This window comes from Ylistrum balloti, unplaced genomic scaffold (assembly GCF_031769215.1).
Source record: "Ylistrum balloti isolate Yb309-2 unplaced genomic scaffold, AGI_CSIRO_Ybal_v1 Utg371410, whole genome shotgun sequence".
In the NCBI taxonomy this organism is placed as follows: domain Eukaryota; kingdom Metazoa; phylum Mollusca; class Bivalvia; order Pectinida; family Pectinidae; genus Ylistrum; species Ylistrum balloti.
In genome coordinates, this window is record NW_026782741.1 from 156,762 (window position 1) to 170,105 (window position 13,344).

The window sequence follows — 13,344 nt, forward strand, 5'->3', positions numbered from 1 at the left end:
TTATGTTACATCTGTTCCCCTTAGTTTTTTGTCTGTGTTTCATCTGTTCCCCTTTTTTGTGTTTCATCTGTTTCCCTTACTTTTTTGTCTGTGTTTCATCTGTTCCCCTTACTTTTTTGTCTGTGTTTTTTCTGTTCCCCTCACTTTTTTGTCTGTGTTTCATCTGTTCCCCTTACTTTTTTGTCTGTGTTTCATCTGTTCCCCTTACTTTTTTGTCTGTGTTTCATCTGTTCCCCTTACTTTTTTGTGTTTCATCTGTTCCCCTTACTTTTTTGTCTGTGTTTCATCTGTTCCCCTTACTTTTTTGTCTGTGTTTCATCTGTTTCCCTTACTTTTTTGTCTGTGTTTCATCTGTTCCCCTTACTTTTTTGTCTGTGTTTCATCTGTTCCCCTTACCTTTTTGTCTGTGTTTCATCTGTTCCCCTTACTTTTTTGTCTGTGTTTCATCTGTTCCCCTTACTTTTTTTGTGTTACATCTGTTCCCCTTACTTTTTTTTGTGTTTCATCTGTTCCCCTTACTTTTTTGTCTGTGTTTCATCTGTTCCCCTTACTTTTTTTGTGTTTCATCTTTTCCCCTTACTTTTTTTGTGTTTCATCTGTTCCCCTTACTTTTTTGTGTTTCATCTGTTCCCCTTTTTTGTGTTTCATCTGTTCCCCATACTTTTTTGTCTGTGTTTCATCTGTTCCCCTTACTTTTTTGTCTGTGTTACATCTGTTCCCCTTACTTTTTTGTGTTTCATCTGTTCCTCTTACTTTTTTGTGTTTCATCTGTTCCCCTTACTTTTTGTGTTTCATCTGTTTCCCTTACTTTTTTGTCTGTGTTTCATCTGTTCCCCTTACTTTTTGCGTTTCATCTGTTCCCCTTACTTTTTTGTCTGTGTTTCATCTGTTCCCCTTACTTTTTTTGTTTCATCTGTTCCCCTTACTTTTTTGTCTGTGTTTCATCTGTTCCCCTTACTTTTTTGTCTGTGTTTCATCTGTTCCCCTTACTTTGTTTTATCTGTGTTTAACCTGTTCCCCCCTTTTTTGTCTATGTTTTCACCCGTTTCCCTTACTTTTTTGTGTTTCATCTGTTCCCCTCACTTTTTTGTCTGTGTTTCATCTGTTCCCCTTACTTTTTTGTGTTACATCTGTTCCCCTTACTTTTTTGTCTATGTTTTCACCCGTTTCCCTTACTTTTTTGTGTTACATCTGTTCCCCTTACTTTTTTGTGTTTCATCTGTTCCCCTCACTTTTTTGTCTGTGTTTCATCTGTTCCCCTTACTTTTTTATTTGCGTTTAACCTGTTCCCCTTACTTTGTTTTATCTGTGTTTAACCTGTTCCCCCCTTTTTTGTCTATGTTTTCACCCGTTTCCCTTACTTTTTTGTGTTTCATCTTTTCCCCTTACTTTTTTGTCTGTGTTTCATCTGTTCCCCTTACTTTTTTGTCTGTGTTTCATCTGTTCCCCTTACTTTTTTGTCTGTGTTACATCTGTTCCTCTTTCTTTTTTCTATTTGTTCCTTATGTTCTAGGTTTAAGATTTAGGCCCTTAGCATCACTGAAGAGTCTGAGAAACTGAGGCGACACAAGATACAATATATTAAGATTGATAATGGAAACAAAACAAATTAGTTGCAATAGTTATAGAAAAGAAAACAGAGACAATATTTCACCTCCCCCAAAATACCAAATATCAGATCTTTGTATAATACAGTATCAAACGTGAAGCTTGACTTCATTATACTAGATTACTATGTTGTTATCTTCTGTATGACCAACACATCAGTCTGTGTGTAAGGTCAAGGTCACCGCTCCTGAGGTATTAATTTCGATATCACTTTAGTTAGCACCTGGAAAGAGGAGTAGCACGTAACAGCCAGATAAGATTTATTTGTGACCTACATTGCAATAGCAAAATATGTTATTTGCTTCAGCAAGTTCTATAAATGCTCTATTTCTTTCAATGCACAACAAAACATTATCTTATCTGTATGTTTAAACAACCAAACAAACGCCATTTTGTACAATCACCGCGAGATGTTCACAGACAAGTGATTCTCTGTTGATATTTCTTCTAATAATAAACAAATCGTCATTGTTATACAACCTGAAATTCACATGTCTGTCGACAGAATCATAAAATAACGTATTCATCGAGCTATAGTACCTACCATTGACTTCACCTGATGCAGGAAGTAACGGTCTTTTTGTGTAAATATTATTGACACGTTCCGTTGTTGACAACGCTTCCGCTATTTTGCACATATCAAACTAGATACAAATGTATGAAAAGATCTGTTATGATCAAAGTATCAACAAAAATCATATCAACAGTTATAAAAATAATTACAAACCATTATACAATGGTATGAACTAACAGACTTTTGGGTTTATTCTCACAACACATGTTAGATATTGTCCAGTATTGTATTTACTCCACCATCTGTTATTCCGGAGGGTAGGGGAGGAAGAGGTCAAAGGGGGGGGGGGGGGTACATGTACATTATTTGATTACCAACACGTACAAAATCTATGTCTCGGGAGAGACAAGGGAGACACCAAGACAAGAAAAAGCACAGAGCTATAGAGGAGGAATGAAGTCAGTAACACTGTAGTAATGGGTCCGGATTATACATATACAACAGGAAGGATAGCGTTATTGCATCTCTATCAATATTTCCTTTTCGTCAGTCACCCCTACGTTTTAAAACTGACGGACCCTAGAAGAACAAAACAGATTTACGGTGCAGTTTAATTCCAGTGTATATGACTCCCGATTTCGTTTAATACACGTTGGAAAATTTCCATTAACCACTGACAATCTTAAACCAGCTTTTGAACAACTTTACCGAATAAAGAGACACAACTCTCGCTAACGATCACTTAAATGACAAATCTTCAATCGTGATGGACACATACACCACTAACGTTATTCTAAAAAAATCTCTAGTCGGCAAATGAATCATATCGCCGTTTCTCATACAAACACACATTAGGCACATACTATATAAGTTGTATACGTCAGAAGGACCGTCCTTATATGGCAATAGCTGTAGGTAGGACGTTAAGACCAAACATTTACAACGGCATTGCTCCTTTTACAGAAGTTTATTCGCCTTGGTATACTCCTTAAAGGCATTTACTTTGCTAGTTGGCCGTTACGAATATAATCAAACTAAAAACACTTTGCTCGTCATGGCATTCACCAAGTTGAAGTCATGATGTGATTCCCGACAAAAATATCACAGTCTCTCGAAACACGCGCTGCACACATTCGCTCACCTCACAAATAAAAATGAAAAAAAAAACGTTTAGGCTTAGTTTGATTATGTCCTTATATTTAATTTGAAAATAAAATTTGGAAAGTCATTTTAAGATTAATTTTTAAACCTGTCTTCCTGTGAGGTAATTGTTTACTTTTCGCAGAGAAACATCACATAAAATTACTTTAAAAAGAATAATATATACATCACCGACAGTTATACTTGAACGTACATAACTCGACATGTCAAGAACGCCACACAACACGGTCTATTAAGTCTGTATACTGTCACCATGTAGAGTGTCAAGTTATCGCGCCACGTCAACATGGATCTTAAATGCCCTTGAAAGGCCCTAATGATCCGTAAACAACATCTATACAATTACATACATTTATTTCCGCTGTTGCGGACGTAAAACCACATACAAACACAGTATGAAAACTGATCTGATCTTAGCTTAACAGTGAAGTGTGTATGCCAACAAGGAAATCAGCATTATAGTTATTTCCTTGTACCGATATCATTTTATAAATGATGTTAGTGCGGTAACAGGTTTAGTAAAATCATCGTTTCTCCAAATATATCTATGAAATTGTATTTCAAAATAAATTGAGTTTTTGTACCTTACAGATCTCCCGAGATTTTGTAAAACACACTAGATATTACTATACTAAAGAATATTACTATACATTAATATTGATAATGTTTAATGTTGAAGTACAGAAAGCATATATAACATTTGAAACATTTTCACTACGAATATAAAAATTTATATTTCGAACACAATACAGAAAGAGTGAAAAAACATGGCTTCATTTCTACCGAATAAGTTTTATTTAAAAGTATGTATAGACAAAAAAGTCCCTTTTTAGCAATACTGTGCAGACATAAGAAAGAGTTTTATACCAATATATTAATTGTATTATGTATTTTCCCATAGTGTCCTCATTATCTAATAAACAATCAATACATTGTTCAGGTCAACCTTATCGGAGACATTTGTAAGCATAAATCAAGCAATGTTTTCAACATAATGACTCAATATAATCACATGTAGTGGATGTACAATTAACAAGCAGTGATTGTTTTAGTAGTATGATAACGCTCATTGTCGATTACAGGTGTCTATGTACATACCAAAAACACAAATAAAAATGGAATTTCAATACAAATATAGCAGTATGTTAAATAATGAATTAATTTTGAAGTATCGTGCGGTTTGTTCATCATGCTAAGACTATTCGGTAATGCTGATAGGCTGGTTTGTGAATATCTATAAAATCAGGCTTGGGAATTTGAAATCAGCAGGAACAAAAGTTAAAATATCTTAACAAATTGTAATACATTTCACAGTTGTTAGTTGTTAACGAATCAGAAATATATCTATATACGGACAGTGCCACAGATCATTACAATTAACACATTGCATGCAGATTATATATGTTTGTTAAAGACAACGTCCTTAACGACATACATCTAGATAATGAAATTGATATTAAAACTGTTACATTAAACAAATTACTTAGCGTACTGGCCCCGATTCTTCAAAAGCTAGTTTAAGTAAGCCATTTGTTTGTAAAAAAAAAAACAAAAAACAAAAAGAAATGAGACTGGGAAAAAAAAGGGTTTAAAACATTAAACATTAAAATATTCAAACTGACCTGTCTCAACAAATCTGCAGCCCGTGAAATTATAAATTATGTTTCATATTTTGTTTTATATCTAAGAATATTTTCGTTAACCATTGGTAATGTCTAACTAGCCTTTGAACAGCTTGGGCCAGGCATTTATGAGTAACAGTATTCATATGACTTCCTTTGCTTACTTTAGAAAGTTTTACATGGGGCCATCAGAAACAGAGTCACCTGTTTTCGAACAATATTCATCGATACATTTCATCACTTCAGTTCTCAGTTGCTTGCTGAATCCAGTGTCATTAAGTGAACACGTTCCCTCCAACAGCTTTGGTAACAGACAAACGAACAGCGTAGTGACGGACTGTGTAAGAATAGAGAGTTGTTTAAATCTCTGAAAATTAGTTATCAGGTAGACAGAAATGAATAATACAAAAACAACTATCATAATCTTGATAAACGCCTTGATTATTTGTAACCTAGTAGGTTGATATCGCTTCACCACCTTGAAGAACAGATTTCCTGGGATGTATTTAACTCTGTCGACAACCCGGAACACCATGACTGGACAGTTCGCGTTGTTCGTCTGATATACACTGCACAGATCTACGAGTTCCAGAAAGAGTTCACGGTAGACGTCACGGACATGGTTGATTACATCTCGTATGTACAGCATGATGGTAACGGAGAAGATGATATATCCATACGAATAGTTCGGGAAGGCAAATAGTCCTGTGTAGGTAAAAATAGCAACACGAGACAGGAAGATAAAACTTCCAACGAAGATGATACTGAACATGTATATAATATACGTCATCATTCCCAACATCATTGGCATTATAATCATCAGTAATGGAATCCGAAAGGAAAGCCTGGTAGTTTTAAGCATGCACCATAGCGCAGAAATGTAAGAATTGAGAAACACGGCAATGAAAAATATTATAGGCAATCCAAAATATATTATGCATGCACAGATCTCGCATAAACAGAATGCACAGTACAGAGGGAATGTGAGAACTGCTATAATGCGATGTACAGGTAGGTCACAGAACCGCTGTTTCTGAATGCGATAGGTGTACGCCCAGAAGTCAGAATTCAATAACATGAAGAAATTTGATGTCATTGTTCTGTACACAAGTCTATAACCTGTAACTGTCTCGTGTATATTCACAGAACCTAAACAGTCCTGAATATGTTTTGGTATTATAAGAGGAGACATTCCTCCAGTTTGGCTGTAAGGAATACTTGTCTCCATCAGTTTCGATAAATCTCTAGGGATAACCATAAAGATTATCATTCCTATCAAGTACAATACACAAGCTTCGTATGGACCGCCGATGCTTCGAAGGAAGTTTTGCTTACTTTCTTCATATCCGGCCAAAACTGACAGAAAGTCCATAGGAGTCCCTTGCGCGACACTCGCCACAACGAAATCATTCTGATAACGATAATGTACTACTACTTTGATCACAATGAAAGATAAACTGAAAATTACAAAGAGAAATCGGAAAGTTCTTGATAAACCGGTCGGAAAACGGCGACCGAGAATGACCACTTGGTAGGCGAGGATTGTCCAGACCGTAATTGTACTCGTATATAACCAATCACTGTCTGTGTCCATCTGTGTGTTTATGAGCGGTGTAGTTTCGTCTACGATAGAGGTTGACTTGCGTGGTTTTTCATCTGTTACTGAATTGTCACGGACTTCTGCAGCACAAAGGAGCAAGACAACAGGGAAATAGGCAAAAAGAACGCTTCCTACAACAAACGGAACAATCCACCAGACCGCGTCATACATGAATGGTTCCGAAGGACAAACTAATACTGAACGATTATAGTTCCACTCCATATGACAGCAAATGTAACCTGTCGCTTCCAAAGGGCATATTACATTCAAACACAATTTGTATATTGCCTCATTTTCTATGTAAGTCCTTGTTTTGAAACAAAAATAACTGGAGTCGTACATCATTCCTCCTTGTTTACTTAATTCTTTAGAAAGCATCGACAGTGTCAAACCTATTTGTCCTGTTGTGTTTTTCCTTCCAACAAAGATGGGACAGTCCTCGTGAACATTGATATTTACAGTATAAGGATTTAGTTGGGAATAGGTAGCCAGTAATCCCATTGACCAGACAATATACTCCGGCGGCCATTTGAGGTACTGTAAAGCTCTCTGAGATCCACCAAACGTCCACACCCACTGTTGGGGCTCTATAACACACTTCGTGTAGGTAGCGTTCCCATTACCGAAGAATTGTAAATATAAATGAACAAAGTTATATCCGTTGTTGATAATGTCATACACGATTGTCTCTATTGTTTCATTTTCAGCAATATCCATGTGGCATTGCTGTGTCGTATTGTCAGATTCTGGTTCATAGTTGCCGTTCCAGTCTTCGCACTTTTTTTGATGAAATTCATTGACATTGGGGTGAAAAACCATCTTGTGTCGTTCCAGCCCTTGTAGCGTAGCCTGACTGACATCATCCGAACCCAAACATAGTAAAACACACAGAGTACATATTAGTACAGCACTACTGGTTAATGAAGACATTGGTAGGATTTGGTAACATACACGTACAATTTGATATAGACAAATCTGGCAGTCTTTAAACATCAGACCTGGTCGCTTCGATGGTGTACACCTCTTATGTGTGCAAGAAAAATGTTAAATTTCCTGATCAATTTAAACAAAGGAATGGCCATGTGATCAGCACGTGAATAACTTTCGTACAGGAAGAAGTAATAACTCTTTAAGTATATGTTAGTTTCACACTCATAACTCAAGGAAATTAAACCGCCTTTAACTTCCCTTAAAATTTCGATTACCATCAGACTGGACAGATTTTAACTGACACCTTGTTACCCTGTGTATTTTATATGATTTATGATCAGGTGACTTGCCCATTGAGCTACCTACACATATGTACCTGTATTCCTACACTATCTGGTTTGTAACCTCTCTCTCTCTCTCTCTCTCTCTCTCTCTCTCTCTCTCTCTCTCTCTCTTCATATATATATTTAATTTAAACTGTGGTGAATTCTCTGAGCCCAGCAAATATAGAAATAAAGTTAAAATATTGGAAAACACGACAAGTTGTAGAAACTAAAACCTAAGCACTTTCATTTCGTTTTCAGATGTTTTACATAGATACGAACTGTGGCGTCATGAATAACATTTCAGTCGTGACGTCCCAATTCTTATCTGGATGAGAACTAAAGGTGCTTATGTTTTACAACCTGTCGTGTTTTCCATTTTTTTTTTCTATTTTTCTAAATAGAGGATATTTGATAGCGTCTTCAGTAGTAACAAACATATTTCACAAATGTATCTTATATTTTAGTATTTTTCAGGCATGCGCAGCGCGAGCAGCAATATTATATTTAATACATTTTCAAAAGCAAAATAGTCAGATTACTAGCACATTTAGAACATATATAAAACGAGGAAGCTGACATTTTGTGAACACTAATCACTCATTATCTCCTCGCAGCCCGTTACAAGAAACGTAATTTAGTTTTATATTCACATTCACATACACGTCAATGATAGACAAAATTTGTTGTAAAACGTTCAGCGCGAGTTTGCCCTTTGACAAGTTACCACGCGACTGGAAATATGGCAAACTATGGCTGTTGGTGACACGGATCCCCTTGAAATGTTTAACTAGTTAGTTCGCATACAAGACGTTTGGTTTGGGATTGGATTTGATCTCTGATAAGATTTGTCAATTTTATAAGATGTTTTGTGATCTCCCTTTTATTTATGAGATATTTCTCTATATTTCACTGGCAAAAATGAAATATATGTATATCAAGTATATCTGCTTATATATATATATTCTGTACGTATATGTGATGTTAACGTGCTGATAGGGTGACTGTGTACATGTCTACAGTTAAGCACAACTCGGCACTTTAACACCTGCACCCACATTGCATGCTAATTGCATTCCTACATTTGTTTACGTCACTTCTCCTCTGACTTTATATCATATATATGTATATATATACATATCTCAATCTACTCATTCTAGTGTTGGAGATCAGCTCAAGAGGTCCAGCACTGTTTGCGCTGCCCCTACGATGATAATGCCTCCACGTAGAATCCTGGTAAGTTGACAATACGGTAGTGATGTATCTTTCGCGTCCACCCCCTGATGAGGTCGGTGTGGAAGATTTTGAAAGTATATATGTTTGTTTTGTCTGTGAAGATTTTTATGTTGGACATGATGAAAACAACACGAATTGATACTTTTGTCCAGACTCATCCATTTCCATTTCCCAGCGCACGTGACAGTTAAATGTGACAATATACCCGTATATATGAAATGCGATTTCAGTGAATATCAAAATGGCCCTATTTTCGTTACTATCGTTGGTTCTTTTCCCCATGAAACAAACCTGCAAACCATCACGTTAACCTCACCAAAACATTGCAAATATACAAAACTTGTATTCTAATTGATGATAACCGAGTTCAATTTATTCCATTTCAGTCTGATAAAACTAAAAATGAAGCACTGATATGCGCGATCATCCTTGGATATTAGCTATTATGATGACGTCAAAACAAGAAATAAACAAGCAGAACTAATAATCAGACTGGTCGGGAATGAAGCCTTTAGAGCGCTGACAAAGGTTTCCTAAAATTGGCAACTGTGACCTTGACCGGAAAACCCGGAAAATGGAAGTTCTCCAAGGTAATTTGTTGCTTAAGAAGTGTGTGAAGTGAGATGAGAATCTCTGAAGGAACGAAGCCACTAGAGCGCTGACAACGATTTTCTTGAAATAGTAAGTGACCTTGACCTGAAAACCCTGAAACCCATAGACAGATAAAGATATTTATATACTTAAAACTTAAACGAAAATCCCGCAAGGGATTGGTCCGATAGAGTGCTGACAAACTTTCACAGGGGTAGGGACGGGCGGAGAGGAAAACCAATGCAGCCATGATTTTATCGGTAGGTTTCTAATAAGATAAACGATCAAACTTGCATAGAACCAGTAAAGACGATATGATTGGGGCCGATTCCCGATTGTTTTATCTTCATTATGTTACAAATTAATCTATTTTCCAGCATGAAATCTTGCTAGTAATGTCGGTGTTAGACTATAGTCATTCAAATAAATAAATAAAGAAACTTTAAAACACAATTCTTAGGAATTCTGCTAAAATAAATCACATGGAGAAAATAGACAGGAAAAGGTACGTCGCTTTGACGTGTGTTATCAGTATTTCCTCTTTAGACAACTGGTTGCAGTCAGTTATTGAATACAACTGAAATATCTCTAGGTCACCCGTTGTAACTTAGAAATATATAAATGAATGACATAAATATGCCATTCAATTTGTGTTCTTTGTACATTCATATGCATGTAAATTTCATTTAAATCATTCATCCAAGTTTTGCTTCGCTCAAATAATAGTAATAACTTCAAAGCGTGCAATATTTGAAAAATACTATTGAAAATCAAAACATAATACCTGTACTCCACTTGTAAGCAAATGGATCAGTCAAATAGATTAGCACAAATAAATAGACATATAACTAATAAAATCAGGGTTATTAACTATAAATTGTATGTATCCAAAACATCTTCCTCTCTATAATGCCAAAACAAAGACAAAAGAAAAAAATCCCAAACAGTCTTTTATCGTCGTTTACTAAAAAAAACCACATAGCATTTTTTTAATACAAGTATAGATAGAATACATTAGAGCGAGACAATGAGGTAAAATACATTTTAAAGATGTTTTATCCTTTAAGGACACGTCAGTGATGCTAAGTGCCAATATTTTAAACCTACGAGGTGGCTAAGGAAAATCAAAAGTGATTGGAAGAAATATCAAAATTGAGATGGGGAGTAAATTTCGTAAATCTGATAATTTTTTAACTAATCTGTTGTAGCGTACTGTTATAACGTTAAAAGCATTGTGAAGAATAAAAATAATGTTATCAAAGTTTTCCACTATCCACATTCAAATAAGTCAAAACCTTTTCAACCTACATGCCGATAACTGAACGCGTAAGAACATCTGAAACTTAATAATGAATACTGCAACATATGCATGTATATTTAGAACTGGTCAACATTCTTACTCCAAACAGTATCCATTGAGGTCTGCGGCCGTACCAGAGTCACACACCAACAATACTGGGATGCTTTTCTCCACGGCTTCGGCAACGTGTTTGATTGTGACAAAGTCACCCTCAATCACAATACAATCGTCGGTATTTTCATTTCTAGGAAAATAGTAATGAATATCTTAGAGGTGACTTCTAGGCATTTTGACAGTGTTTTGTACGATTGTTATGTGTTTAATTGTGTCAATGTCATCCTCAACCACAATAGTTAATTATCGTTTAATGTACATTTTAACTGCGAACATGATTGCAAATGCACTTCCTATATAAGGACATCAATTAATTTGATTGTTGTTACATACTAAATTCTGTTCCATCCAATTCCAGAGAGATAACCATAACTTTGGACAGTTTTTCTTCTTGTGCTGTTTGTTGTTTCCCAGCTCCTCCTCCACTTCTGTAAGAACGGTTTTTAACTAATCGGGCCATGTCCCGTTTCTTTAAGGTTGTTTTTCTATACAACACCAACACACCACAGTTACAGCGATATACTTCCATTCTAGTACGTTATCAACAAAAAGTAATAATTTGTCCACCTTGTTTTGAGTACAATGACATCTAATTGATACGCTCCACAAGTATTCTACACCTGGCGGGATAATGGAGCCGAACGTTCCAATTGTATTTATGTGACTTCATAACATCACATACCTATTGACGTCGTTAACGAAAGATATAAGTAGTGAGAATGTCGCAACATAAATAATGTTCCAGTTCATGTGATAAACAGAATCTTAAATCAACGCTTTTCCCTGATTAGATGGATGAAACAAATGTTTCATTACACCTCATCAGATCTCAACAAAAAGAAAACAAATCTTAAAGCCACTATTATGCTTGAAATCAGTATCAGAAAACAGTTTCAAGCGTTATTATTTCCACGAGCGTGTTACAAAACTAACGCTTTCTCTGAACTCTTCTAAGTTACAATGATCAAGTTTGTTATCTTAAGAATATGAGAATAACATAACCAGTCATGTTAAAAATCAAACATCACTATTTGCAAACATAATGGTGTGAATTTGTATGAACCGAGAACATGGTTGACCCTTATAACGTCACGGCATATTTCTGCAACTTCACAGACAAATGTTAAATTCATGTATTCGCGTTCATGTTGAATTCATGTATGGTTATCAACAAGCTAAGAGTTTCTGCGAAATATTCTCGCCTATGAGGTAAATTAGTCAGATTGTAAGATTACCCGCTATGACAACCAGTTTTCCCCCTTATGAACTTTGCTATAACCGACTTGATCCTTAAAACTGATATGATGATTTTCGTCTAGCAAAAATGAACGGTGAAAGTTACGCATGGGCGTTTTACTCTTATCTCAGACAGAGAGACTCGTTTCTTAGTTTTATTTGCAGTGGAAAGTCGCAAAATCCACAGCATTTGCTAGACTTATCATACCTGAAGTTGGGAATAAATTTCGCTAAACTTTCATTGATTTAGACTAGTGAGATACATCGCAAGTAGCTCGACACTATCAATAAACAACTTATTCTAAAATGTTTACCGCCAAACTTTCAAACAATTCAATCTTACTGACTTTCACCTTTTCTGGTTTAGATGGTCCTGGTTTATTAGATGGTTCTGGTTTATTAGATGGTCCAGCTTCATTAGATGGTCCTGGTCCTGGTTTATTAGATGGTCCAGCTTCATTAGATGGTCCTGGTCCTGGTTTATTAGATGGTCCAGCTTCATTAGATGGTCCTGGTCCTGGTTTATTAGATGGTCCTGGTTTATCAACTCAAATAAAACACCAATAAAAACATGACAACGAGATACTGTTCCCAAAAGACTGAGTATTTATTTTGTAGCATGGTAAATTATCAAAACGAATACTTACATGTTTTGTCTTATTTTCTTTTTGTTGGGGAGGGGGACAATAAGGCGCTCACAAAAAGAAAAATCCAATTCTAAGTTTGAAAAAAAAACATTACAACCTCATAGTTAATATATACTGCTACATAATACAAATGCAAAGCGAACGATGATTAGTGTTATTCTATGTTAAGATATATTAAATGAAGTGCAAAAGTAAGTATACATTAGAGTTCAGGACAAAATCGTTCGTAAGCAGAAATGTCAAACTAATACATATCATGTATCTTTGGAAACTTCATTTTATTAATTAATCATACTCTATGAAGCGTTCAGTTAAATCACAGCGTTCATTCTTCTCCTCATGGACCTGGTATGCCGTAGGATAGTGCTCCTAGGAATGAACCGCCATTCCTCGTTGAGAGCCTGCTCAAGTTCTGCCAAAGTTGTTGGTGGGTTTTTGCGTCGACGTACACGGCGGTTGAAG

General features: G+C 35.8%; 1 protein-coding gene across 1 annotated transcript; it reads right to left on the reverse strand.

Moving 5' to 3' along the window:
• Positions 1–4,910: 4,910 nt before the first annotated feature.
• Positions 4,911–7,451, reverse strand: LOC132562400 (uncharacterized). The gene has a single exon (XM_060227141.1). It carries the CDS (start codon positions 7,433–7,435, stop codon positions 5,081–5,083), a length of 2,355 nt encoding a protein of 784 aa, XP_060083124.1. The 5' UTR covers positions 7,436–7,451; the 3' UTR covers positions 4,911–5,080.
• Positions 7,452–13,344: the final 5,893 nt, after the last annotated feature.

Excerpts from the sequence above, each read along its gene's own strand:
- LOC132562400 (XM_060227141.1), bottom strand. The coding sequence starts at position 7,435 with ATGTCTTCATTAACCAGTAGTGCTGTACTAATATGTACTCTGTGTGTT.